We start from the raw sequence: 13162 nt of genomic DNA, 5'->3' as shown, positions 1-13162 counted from the left end.
TTTAACTGTTTGATTGATAACTTATTTATGTATGTTTATTGAGAGTATACGCTTAATTTTCATGCATGAATATGACGCTAGAATATAAGTGAGTTTCACGTAATAGTTATGAACTTATATTCACAAGTAGTGGAGGTTGCTTATAGACAATCGCGTTAAACAAATTCTTGGCATAAGTTTCATGCAATCATAGTAACGAATGCCTCGTCAAGACTTATAGTTTTCATGATGCTTAATGATTCTTGCTTGTATCTCTATTATGCAATTCATGTAGGGAACTTGTGAGGAATGCTTTGGGTTGTCGTATGCAATCATCCAATTCATTAACTTAAGGAAAACTTGACGGTTAATTTAAGCGGACCTAATTAACCCGGGGCGTTGAGAATTCATGGTTTATTGAAATGCATTTGGAAATCTTTTTATTATGCAAGTGTAACATATGTGGAGATGAACCCCTTAGCTAGCGTTTCATCTCATCCATTCTATTCCATCAATTTCATACTTACATTCTGTTTTTAATTAGAATCTGTGCATTTAGTTTAATTTCGTCCAAAACTCAATCCCCCCATACTTTAATGTCCAAATTAGTTAGAAATCAATTTAGTTTGTGTTTTTAAGAGTCTTGAGTCAAGTTACAACTTAATTTCGTCCAAATTTGGGTTTAAGGTCAGAAACTGCCTATTTAGTGTTTTTAGGCAGTTTTGAGTCTTTTGAACTTGTTTTGAGCCCTTTGAGTCTTTGTATTGTTCAAATTAGTTAGAAAGTGTTTTGGTTTGTGTTTATAAGTGTTTTGAGTCAATTTGTTACCCAAATTCGTCCAAAGTACTCAAAGTGCTCAAAACTGCCCAGAAAGTGTTTTTAAGGCAGTTTTGAGTGTTTTGGGTGCTGTTTGGGTCTTTTGGTTTGTTTTAGTGTTTTAAAGTTTAGTTTTGCATTCTTTGAGTCTAGTATAGTGTTTTATATTGTGTTTTTACGTTTTTGAGTGAAATCCAAGTGATTAACAATCCCTCCTAATCCCCGGTCCTGAACGATCCCTACTTACATACTTACTACAATTGTCAAAAAGAGGGTTTAATTTGTGTGCGTATAAATCTCGCATCAATATGCTCCTATCAAACTCCCCCACACTTATCTTTTGCTGGTCCTCGAGCAAAACAGAATAAAAACAAATAAACAAAACGACACTAAACACGTAAAACACAACCTACACCTTCCAACAATCGTTTCAGGGATTTCCAATGCACATGACAAGTTAAAAATTATTATTCCCACAGAATTTAGCCATCTTTACCCTTAAGTACATTCTTAATCATAGTCACCACATACTAGTTCACAATTAAGCATTTAAAACCATGTTTTGAATATAGTAACATGCCTTAGAGAATTTGCTCAATTCCTTACAAGATATGCACTCAATTTTCACTCAGATTTTCTAACTACACACCCTAATCTAGTCATATGTGAGAAGATTGATGTAAACATGAAAACGAACACTCACATATATGTATCACAAAGAACGCAATTTTTGGAGTTAATAAGCATGTTTAGATTATGATCTCATGAATGGAATGCTACTACTTAGACGCGAGAACCAGTGACACCATATGCTCATACCAAATTCAAACTCCACAATTGAAATACATAACACTCAAGATTGAAGTCACGGGTTGTAATGGGGCTTGGGGCGTGTGGATAACAAAGAAGGGATATGGAAAACAAAGGTTCTTAAAGAAATAGTGAGCAAGGCAATTGAATCAACTTAGAATTTTCTTTTGAATGAAAACTCAACTTTGGAACAAAAAGGGAGACAATTTAGGGCCAGAATTGGTGTTTTGAGCCCTTACTTCAATCACTCATTCTTTCATTTTTTTTCAAGCTCTTTTTTCTTTCTTTCTTTTCTTTTCTGTTTTTCTTTTCTTTTGAAACTCAAAACATACTTAAGAACAAGCATTCCTTCTCCCACACTCATTTTCTTGCATAATGTAACTCAAAAGGAATTCATTTAAGTCACGCTCACTATCTTCTAAGAACAAAGGTGTGGATTGTCCTAAACTAGGCTAGGTGAGGATAATGTGGGTTGACAAAGAATAAAGGCTAAACAAAGCTCAACGGGGGTAAAACTTACAACATATACGAAATATGGGAAGTGAGGCTATTTGGCTATGGTGGCAACTACACAACTTCATCTTGGTATATGTTATGCAAATCAATAACATGCTTTGAATGAATTGGGCATGAGTTCTAGCATTTGGAACTATATGATGAAACGCCTTCTAAGTAGTAACCAAGCAAAGAATAATGAGATCATGCAACGACTTTAGAAAACAAGAAATCACAGATTATACTCTCCAAAGAACGTTATAGGCTCAAGTCTCTCAGGGTTGTAGCGTTTGTTTGAGTTCCTTCCTTCAAGCATGTTACATAACTAATTTTTTTCTTTTATAATTGCATGTGAAGTCATACATTATAACCATAACCAAGCATATACCAAGAGTAAATCAAACTTTTCTCCATGTTTATAACTCTTTTCAACAGTCATGCAATTAGAAACCAAATCCTTATCATTGTGTTGGAAGGTGACCTACGACACAAAAACGACTCAAAACACTCTTTTTAGGCTTTTCAAAACATGTTTTTCAAATTTTTATGTGATTTTAGAATTTTTAAGTCAAAACACACTAAACACACTTAAAAACAGCAAGAAACAACATTTGAAGTTATGGTGGATAAAACCCTACGAATTTGCATCAAAACACTTTAGTAACTCCCCCACACTACTAAACAAACATTGTCCTCAATGTTAAAAACCACACTAAACACAAACAAACATATAAACAGCAATTAAACATACTAAACATGGCAGAATGTATCTAACAAAGAGAAGAGTTTAGAGATGCAAATCTGGTTATGGAGTTTTCGTTCCATCTTCTCCTTGGTGATTGCAGTGAGGCTTCATCTTGAGTTTCCACAGGCTTACTCTTGAACTGCGCTGCTCCCATCGTTGATTTTCCTTTGTGCTACTCTTGAACTGGGCAGCAGGCTTCCTTTGGTCTCCCCCGAAGGTCTGAGCTTCCTCCTCTTATCTGTTTCTTTGTTCAATCTCTCCAATTCGTATTGAAGAGGGTTAGAGGATAGCTCAGCAAAGCTAGGTAAGCAACCAGGGAATAGAGTCCAGATAGACTCCAAGTGCCGGCTGATTGCTTATTTCACTTTGCCATGCAAGTAATATCAAGGACAAAGGAAAAGACAGGGAAAGAGCATGATATGAGATACCTTTGCTTTCGCCCTTGATGATATGAGATACCTTTGCTTTCGAAGAGGCAGCGAACGAATCCACATGTTTCGATCCACCGTTTCCTCTTCCTCATTCGTACTGCAGGCATTTGGTATCTTCTTTGGGGGATACATCCATGTTTGAAAGTGTGATTTCAAGAGAAGGAGAAATCTGAGCATGTTTGAGAGGGTTGGTTGCAGCTTACATTTTCGGCTGAGAAGGAAAATTATGCATTTATAGGTGTATGCCTTGCCATGAAGGTTGATGTATATAGGAATTGTAATGGCAAATGGCAGTGCGGATGCGGCAATGTCCTCCACGCGTCTTCTGAAAAGCGGGGAGCTTTTGACAATGTGGCACGCGTCTTCTGAAAAGCTGGGAGCTTTTGACAAAGTTGCACTCGCTTTCTGGAAAGCCGGAAGCTTTCGGCTTTGTCACCCACGTTTGCCGGCTAAAGTGTGCAGCTGATTTCTCGCCTTCCACGCGTCTTCTGAAAAGCTGGGAGCTTTTGACAAATTTGCACACGCTTTCTGAAAAGCTTGGATTGCGTCTGAAGAGCTGGCGATCTTTACACCAGAAAATCCGGTTTTTGAAGAGCAGTGTCTCTTCAATGCTGAATTGGTGATTGTGTCGCCTATCCTTTAATAGAGGTGATCGATCACCTCTATCTGCACACTTTGAAGACTTCCCAAAAATCATCTTTGGCCCGTCGAGATTTTCCTCCATCCAACCTTTTTCTTTTAACTTCTTGAACAATGGTTAGCTCATCCAACCCATCGAACATTTGCTTAGATTTGAGTCTAAGCAGTGACCCGGTCGCGCCTCGTCAGGGTAAGGTATGGTGCCCGTCTTTCTTATCTTCCCATGGCCCTCTTACAGATGAGGACTCTGTGATGACGGATCCCATAACGGCTACGATAGTGGCTCGGAACCTCCTCACTCCCAAAGACAGTCAGCTGCTTTCAGGACGGTCCGATGAGTTGGCCGTTCAAGAATCCCTGGCTCTGAGTGTTCAGTGCGCTGGCTCTGTGTCCAACATGGGCCAACGCCTTCTTGCTCGCTCCCGTCAGGTTGAATCCTTGATGGCGGATGTGGAGAGTCTTAAGCAGGAGATCAAACAGCTTAAGTACGAGAACCGAAGTTTGCACGTGCTTGCCAACAATTATTCAACGGGCATGAAGAGGAAGCTTGATGAGCTTGATGACCGTCAACGGTTTGCAGCTTTCTTCCAGAGGCACCTCTTTCTTGGGTCATCCAGCGTTCCACCAAGGTTTGGGGCCTTGAATGATCTATCTTCGGTGCCTCCCGCTCCTATGCCTCCTGCTCCGATGCCTCCTGCTCCGATAGTGTTGCCACGTAGTGGGGCCTCACGTACACAACCTTTGTAAAGGCTCCATCTTTCTGCCATGTTTAGATACAATTGTAATTTATCGAAAAAAATCAATGAACAAGCAAAAGTTTTATTTATTGTAATGGGTTGCCTCCCAAGTAGCGCTTGCTTTAACGTCGTACAGCCGGACGATGAACCCAATCACTCCAGGATATGTTCACGAATCGGATCAGAACTCCGAGTCATGAACTAGTACCTAAAACAAGAAACAAAACAAATTTAAGAATCTGGAAAAATAAAAACAAACGAAAATAAAACAATCCAAGGGATTAGCAAAGTTGCTAATCCCCGGCAACGGCGCCAAAATTTGATGCGAGATTTATACGCACACAAATTAAACCCTCTTTTTGTCAATTGTAGTATAAGTATAAGTAGGGATCGTTCTGGACCGGGGATTAGGAGGGATTGCTAAAACCTTGGAAACTGACTCAAAAACGTAAAAACAAGATAAAACACTAAACTAGACTCAAAGAATGTGAAACTAAACGTTAAAACACTAAGACAAACCAAAAGACTCAAAATGCTTTAAAAACACAAACTAAATTGATTTCTAACTAAATTGAACAATAAAGTAAAGGGGGATTGGATTTGGACGACTTTAAACTAAAAATGGAAACTTGGAAATAAAACAAATTGTAAATATGGATTTGACGGAAATGAATGGATGGGAAGCTAGCTAAGGGGTTCATCTCCACATATGTTATACTTGCATACAAAACGATGTCTAATTGCTTTCAATAAACCATGAATTCTCAAGGCCCCGAGTTAATTAGGTCCGCTTAAATTAACCGTCAAGTTTTCCTTAAGTTAATGAATTGGATGATTGCATACGACAATCCAAAGCATTCCTCACAAGTTCCCTACATGAATTGCATAATAGAGATACAAGCAAGAATCATTAAGCATCATGAAAACTATAAGTGTTGACGAGGCATTCGTTACTATGATTGCATGAAACTTATGCCAAGAATATGTTTAACACGATTGTTTATAAGCAACCTCCACTACTTGTGAATATAAGTTCATAACTATTACGTGAAACTCACTTATATTCTAGCGTCAAATTCATGCATGAAAATTAAGCGTTCATTCTTAATAAACATACATAAATAGGTTATCAATTAAACAGTTAAACAAATTGAATTCACAACTTATGAAACGTAATTAAAAGTAATCAAATCATATTACAAACATAAACATAGTTTCGAATCACCCCCTAGCTAAAGGGGGTTTATTTCCTCATACGTACAAAACAAAGAGAATTGAAATTAAACATTGAAATCAAAGAAACGCCCAAACATTCCAACAACTCAATCTTGAATTGTATGAACATTTAGGCCCTCTTATCTTCCTCTTTATTGTAGCATAAGGTCTAGGGATAGTTGGTTGGGGGGATGGAAGTGTTGGGAAATTATGGAAATGGATGAGGAGTGGTGGAAATGGAAGATGGTTTTTGGATTCTAAGGGAGACTCACGGCTAAGGAAGGTGGATGTGTTTGTGGTGTTGTGTTGTGTTGTGAATGAGATGATTGTTTTTGATGGAATGGATGGTTCTTTGCATGGCTTTTGAAGTGATTGTGGGCTTTGGAATTGGAAGGAAATGCATGGCCTTGGGGTTGGTTTAAGAGAGAATGGGCTAGGCCCTTTGTTTTATGTCCAAAATGAATACAAGGCCTTCAAATTCGTCCAACACTTTGGCTCCAATCATATGCTATCCATTCCAAGCCCAATTTTGCTCCAAAATGCATCTTTTTGCTTCCTTAGCCATATGAACCTAAAAACACACGAAAATGGCTTAAACTACTAAAACAACTATGAATTAACAACATAGATGCACGAAAACAAGCTAAGTAAGTCGCCTAAATATGCTCCTATCATCCAACTAGACTTGTGTCCAAATTCGTATGCAAAGTCGATTTTCTGTTAAAATTCATCCAAGAAAGAATGTTGTGATGGGTGATATATAGTGAACCATTCTTGACGAATAGGCTATGGTAGGGCATTAAGGAGATAAGTTCTCCATGGATGTGTCTACGAGTAGACCGCGGTGAATATGACAGAATATGCGTGTTGCAGAGCATTATCTTTAGTTTCATTGGTTAGAGTATTTATAGATGTCTTGAGTGTTCTTGTAGGGAAAGTAATCCTAATTAAATTGGGAGACTATCTATGGGGAAATCTACGATAAGATATCCAATCTTCCTAGGATTACCTTGCCTATTTCCCAATATATCCTAATTTGACTTGAATTAGGGTTTTCAAACTTGGTTGGCAAGTAATATCTTCAGTGGACTTAAGCCTAGTATGTTAGACTAAGAATGTAGGACTATGCTTCATGGGCTATGAGCATTTTGATCATTTTTGCTACCCAGGTGCCATGTGTCATGGTTTTAGAAAATTATGGTCCCCCACACTTCAAGTGCTTTTCGATGATTCACTTGCATTTTTACTAAAGATTGATTCCAAAAACATTTTCGCTAGAAACACTTTCAACCATTTTAAACAGTTCCAAATGAACCCTTAGTATATTTTGGTTAAGGAATCACTAGCTGGTGTAATGTGGCTTAAGGCCTTTGATTATCTATCGTAACTTTTTGGCCGAAGGCCACTGAGGGTAAGTGTACAGTTTAATTGAATACTGAACATTCAAAAACATTTATTTTCATAAATAGTACATTACATTCATATGGAATTCAACTGCGGAAGAGGCACTAGCCATAATGGTAGTACAAATATAGAGAGACACACACTAATAACATATACAACAAACTCATAACGATTTGTTGCAACTTATTCCAAATCAGAAGGAGTGAAGTTGAAAAAACTAAAAACAAGCCCCACAACATTCATCATTTGAAGTTACACTTGATAGAGAAAATCAGTGTCTCCAACATTATTGGCCAAAATATTTGAACTTCCTTTGCGCTTCTTGAGGAAATTTGTGAACCAATGGGTCGAATTTTTTGGGTACCTTTGGAGTCCGTCAAAATCCACATAGTTAATACCAAATCGAACTGTGTAGCCTTCACTCCATTGAAAGTTGTCTAAAATTGCCCATGCAAAGTATCCTTTCACATTACTACCCTTCCTGCACCACAAAATAAATAAATGATGACTTGACATCACTATAAAATGCAATATAGTCCTAATTAGTATTTCAACAAGCACTTACTTGATTGCTGCATGAACGTAACAAAGGTGGCGATTGTAGTAGTCAATCCTATTGGGATCATGGAGGGCATCATCTAGTGATAAGTTGGAATCATTGAACTCATCAATGCCTGCAATATAATTCAGTACATATGTATTTAGTACTTTCTCTCAAAAAGAGAGATGTAGTTGGTTTTAAATTTAGATTTGGAATTACTCATCTGTATTTTACATCAATATATACATATATAAGTCAGAAATTAAAAAGTGAAATTAAGTGAGGCTTAAGAGTATCAATTACCATTCTCTGTAATGTAAATGATTGGATCACCATACTTATTCTTCGTGTAGAGTATAAAATCGTGAATTCCTTTCGGATAAACATATAACCAGTCTGAAGCAGCCTGTAATACCATTTGAAGATATTTGAGATTGTTAGGAATTGTATAAAATTAATCCTCCAAACACAAATAATTTAACCTAAAATTTGATGCGTACCTGAGGACCAATAGGAATGCCATCACGTTCAGCTGCCATAACACATACGAATGCGATCAATATTAGAATGTAATAATTAGAAGATATTAATTAATTAGTCGATAAAAGGTTTCCATTTGTACTCACTCAGTGTAATAACATGTGGATCGTATAAGTAACTTGCAGGTTTAGAATAATTCTTAGGTACATCAGTTGCATATAGAGCAGTATAATAGTTCAATCCAACAAAATCAAAAGACCCAGTTAACATCTTGGATTCTTCTTCTGTGAATTTTGGCAATCGTTCTTTAACAAGGCCTTTCATGGTGTACGGGTAGTCACCTCTTGTAATTGGATCCATAAACCTACAAAGATGTGAAAATTCCAATAATCAACTTTATAAGTCATAAAAAGTAACCCACTTGATTTATAAATTAATAATACACTTGCCATCCAAACATAAAATCCATAGCTCGATTTGCAGCATCTATATCTTCCTTTGCATCTGTGGCAGGCTCAAACCAATGTGACAATAGTGTTATTCCTATCACCCCATTTTGATATGCCTACAAAGAAAATTTAGAAAATGATTTGATGTAGTACCATACAAACTCCAAACTATTTACCTCGCTATACAAAATGTTTCCTCTTGTGGTGGAACATTAATACTAGTGACTCAGAGAGATTTCAGACCCAAAAAAAAGGGAACTAACTAGTTAATTCGTTATACCTGAAATTTATCTTTGTACACTTTTACAGCAGCTGCATGAGCAAGGAGTTGGTAGTGTGTTACCAAATAGGGTTCAGTAGCCGAATCTCCACCAAGGCAGGTTGGGTCTTGCCAAGCAGAGCATCGTCCCGGTGCGTACATCCCGATTGTATAACCATGGTTACTGATGGTATATGGTTCATTCAATGTGATCCAGTGCTTCACTCGATCACCAAAAAGTGAAAAACAAAGTTCTGCGTAGTCTTTAAAGTCATCGCTGCGTGTCCAAATTTCAAAACATTTTTGTTAGATGTGGTACGTTTTTATTTAATTAAGCAAATGACCAATATTACACTTAGGATAAAATTTGTTTACTTACACAATACGAGGGCTTAACAAACCACCATATGCATCTTCTAACGCTTGGGGAACATCCCAGTGAAAGATTGTCACAAATGGCTGTAAGCCTATATATAACATTATTGGAACGAAAAAAAAATTAATAGTTTGATTCAATATTGTTTTATGAGGGCACGTTATTAAACTCTAATTATATATTAATGGATGGGATGATATATGAGATTAGATGGGAGGGATGGTATATGAGATTAGGTAGCTTTGTCACCATTGCGAAGGAGTTCATTGATGAGATTGTCGTAGTATTCAATTCCCTTCCTGTTGACACCCCCACTTAGCGTGCCATCTAATAATTAGAACAAAATAATCAAGTGAGTTAATACCTATCTATATATCGAAATCGAATTAAGTAAAACAGGTTAATCCATGAAGTAATTGGTCCCAAATCAAGTATATGGAAGCGGATGTCAACATTACTTGGTAACAATCTGGGCCATGAGATAGAGAACCTATAAGCATCCAACTTCATATCCTTCATAATTGCTACATCTTTCTGTAATGACAAGAAAGGCATACATAATTATAAGAAAGAAGCTAAAAATTAATTAAGGATCTCATGTTCAATGTGCTCTTCAACTTCATAGTGGGAATTTAGGGTTTGGAGAATAATATTATTCCTTGATTGACAACCTTATAGAGGTGGTATTGATCAATGGCGACATCTCCATTGCTGCGATCATCGATTTTTTCTGTCATTAACCATAAAAGTTTTTATTATTTAGAGCATAAAGATGGTAGGAATCATAGAATGAGAACTATTATATATGTCCATGTAGTGCATGTACAGTCCATATGTATCGAAAAATATACAGACATATACTACATGCCCAAGCGTATTTGATGATAATATGTAGAAGACTATAACCTGGATGGTTGTGGGTGAAGGTGTCCCATATGCTTGGTCCTCTACCATCTACGTTCCATGCACCTTCTACCTGAAATATGCATATGCACATTCAAACTGAAGATGTCAATATTCATGCTTGCAATGAAACTGAAATGTGCATGTGCATATATATATGTGTGTATATATATATATATATATATATGCTATAGTTTTTTTGACATTGAAATCAAATTAGACCTATGTGATTATATGAAACTCAAATTAATTAAAGGGTAATTAAATAGCTAAGCCCTAGCAGGGACTGGCCTGGTAAGCTGCTGTAGATCCACCAAAGACGAACCCTGGTTTTAGAGCATCAAACTTGGTCCTGTCAAGTGAGTTACAGACAATGGGTTTATCTGGTTTAGCAGCTTTGGTGTTTGTCAATGCAAAGCCATTGAGTAGCAAGACACACAAGAGCAAAGAGCCTAAATCATGCATTGCCATAGTTAACTGGAGGGGTTTTGGTGATCGAGATAGCTAGGTTGGTTCTTCCCCGCATATTGCATGGGGTTTATATAGCGGGCTGCGTACCACGTCTAAAGTGAGAATAATTGATAAGCATTTATTTACTAAAATTTGATAAACACGTGCAGGCTTTAAAAAAGTCAAGACCACTTAAAAGTCCAAAGCAAAATATACTTTTGTCACAATAATAATTAAATATGAATACTGTTGGGATAATACATATTTATACAAAAAACTAAATATACTTTTGTAACAATAATAATTAAATATGAATACGTTTGCAATATTATATATATTTTTATAAGTAAATAATTTCTCAAGCATGTATGTAACGTAAAACTTTGGTGGATTGGTTTTGGGAAATATATCAAGGAATGGAATTAAGTAAAGACAAATATTTAAAAAAAATAAATAAAAAAAATGAAAAATGGAGAAACGCAGTTCAAGATACTATAAGATATGATACTTTTTCATCCTTCGACTTTTTATCCTGTTGGGACCTCACTTACAAGCAATGGCGGTACGCGCATGCATGGAATGGACCGGAAAAGTTAGAATCCGACCTCGCCGGATCTTTTTTATGAAAATAAAAGAGATTATAATTTTTTTATATGTCAAAATTGATAGCACATAATCTTTTTGTTAAATCATGTAGAATTGACAAATCGATTAAAACTTACATCTACTTTCAAATTTTATTACATAACATTCTCCTTAGAATAGACATCTCCTTTGAAAATGCTCAAATTTAATAAATTAACATTCAATTTATTTGACCAATACATAAATTAATACAATTTCAAAATTTCAACGTGGTGAATGTGAGAATTGAAATTTCTTGATCTATTTTGAAGAATCAGCCCATATATGAAGTGTGAAAATGTAGTTTACTCAACATGATTAGAGATTTGGAATGAGGATCCTCTCAGGATCCTCTTTGTTTGGATTCCGGAAATTCTTAAATGGTGTCCGTTCATTATATATCGGGCGGTCATAAACCATTTTAAATATCTTTAATTAAAATTAAACACAAACAGTACCTGAAGAAAACTGACTGCACAATATACGATAAACGAACACGATGTGAGGATTCCTAGGATTCTCACAAAAAGGATCTGGAGAGAATCCTCACAAAGAGGATCCGGAGAGGATCCTCATACAAAGATATGTACTAGCTGAAGAGTCTTTTCTCTCTTTTTCCTTTCTTAAAGCATTCAAACCCCACTGCAAGTGACACCCATCCGAAGATGGGATTCCATCTGGATTCAAATTGTGGAGACCCTAGAGATGGGATCCCCTCACAAGACATAACCCTAACCCCTTAGGGACAATGACATCTTTTATATGACTGCATTTTTTATGACAACAACTCATCAACTTTACCAAAAGAAAAAGAAGGGAAAGAGTGGGAATCTGATTCTTCATTCCACACGTGGCGTAATAGAACTGAAATGCACGTTGAAGAAAAAAGTGTCGTGGCTAGTGATTTTGTGCCGGGGTTTTGTATACCCGATGATTCGAATGGGTAGTGCGAGGTTTATAGTTTGCTGGAAGAGGGAAGACTTTGATTTGGAGCGGATTTTTCAATCTAAGGGCATCTTGTCTTTGTGCACACTAGATTTGGCCAGATTTTTAATTAAGAAACTGAAAATGGTAGGATAAAAATGCCAATATAGATGGCTCCAAAGGGGTTAGTTTTTAAAATTTCTCTAATAAGTATTGTTTGGAGTGTACGAGAAATGACACAACATGAGGAGGAGATAGAAGTTCCTTCCCAAAGAAGAAGGCTAAGGAGAAGATTGCTAGCACTCTATAGAATTATTTACTTACTAAAACGACAACACTAATGCTATTAATTAGGCACACAAACTGACCACATGTATTTACAATAGTTGGGCCTAGATGTATTTTTTTGAACAAACGATATTGCCTACACTAAGGGAATTAGGGAGTGAACTACGAGCCTAAGCCTCAAAATAGGCTAGTAATAGTATGGTTCAAATTCGTCTTTGACGAAAATCAAACTAATACCTCTCAAATTCTCCTTTAGATAGTGTGGTAATAATGTTGTTAATTTTATTTGTTTAAATATCTCAATCATTAAAAGAGCAAATGGTTTATTTCTCAAATATCCATGTTTTTAATGAAATACGATAATTACTATATTGAGAAATACATAATGAGATTACGTATCCTGAGAGAGCAGAACTAACGTTTAAATTTTTAACACACATATCTCACAATTTGTATAATGACACATGATGTATCACTTCGTGTTCTAATCACATTAAAAAAATCTCTCCATTCCATGCATGCACGTACTGCAATGCTTGCTAGTTGAGTATGGTCCCAACTGGATTAAAAGTCTAAAGATGAAAAAGTAACATACCC

At 36.3% G+C, this 13162-nt stretch overlaps 1 protein-coding gene across 1 annotated transcript; it reads right to left on the bottom strand.

Annotated features, from left to right (window-relative positions):
* Positions 1-7303: 7303 nt before the first annotated feature.
* LOC125473309 (beta-glucosidase 12-like) lies at positions 7304-10802 on the bottom strand. The gene is made up of 13 exons (XM_048575963.1): positions 10571-10802; positions 10283-10352; positions 10048-10106; positions 9835-9910; positions 9626-9703; positions 9380-9467; positions 9022-9277; positions 8742-8857; positions 8439-8656; positions 8313-8344; positions 8116-8218; positions 7837-7945; positions 7304-7752 (listed from the first exon to the last, which is right to left on the bottom strand). Exons 1-13 carry the CDS (start codon positions 10748-10750, stop codon positions 7524-7526), a joined length of 1614 nt encoding a protein of 537 aa, XP_048431920.1. The 5' UTR covers positions 10751-10802; the 3' UTR covers positions 7304-7523.
* Between the last annotated feature and the right edge of the window lie 2360 nt (positions 10803-13162).

Source organism: the organism of the source record quoted next, unplaced genomic scaffold (assembly GCF_019419815.1).
Source record: "Pyrus x bretschneideri cultivar Hongxiangsu unplaced genomic scaffold, Pyrus_bretschneideri_v1 Contig82, whole genome shotgun sequence".
Classification (NCBI taxonomy): Eukaryota; Viridiplantae; Streptophyta; class Magnoliopsida; order Rosales; family Rosaceae; genus Pyrus; species Pyrus x bretschneideri.
The sequence above is the reverse complement of the archived record's forward strand: the minus strand, read 5'-3'. Positions and strand labels throughout refer to the sequence as shown.

Bases quoted from the DNA above. Each gene is read 5' to 3' on its own strand.
- LOC125473309 (XM_048575963.1), bottom strand. From the start codon at position 10,750: ATGGCAATGCATGATTTAGGCTCTTTGCTCTTGTGTGTCTTGCTACTC. The intron at 9,278-9,379 runs GTAAGTAAACAA...TTGGACACGCAG, and splicing joins TTGTTAAGCCCTCGTATTGT to CGATGACTTTAAAGACTACG. The intron at 7,946-8,115 runs GTAATTGATACT...ATTATATTGCAG, and splicing joins CATTTACATTACAGAGAATG to GCATTGATGAGTTCAATGAT.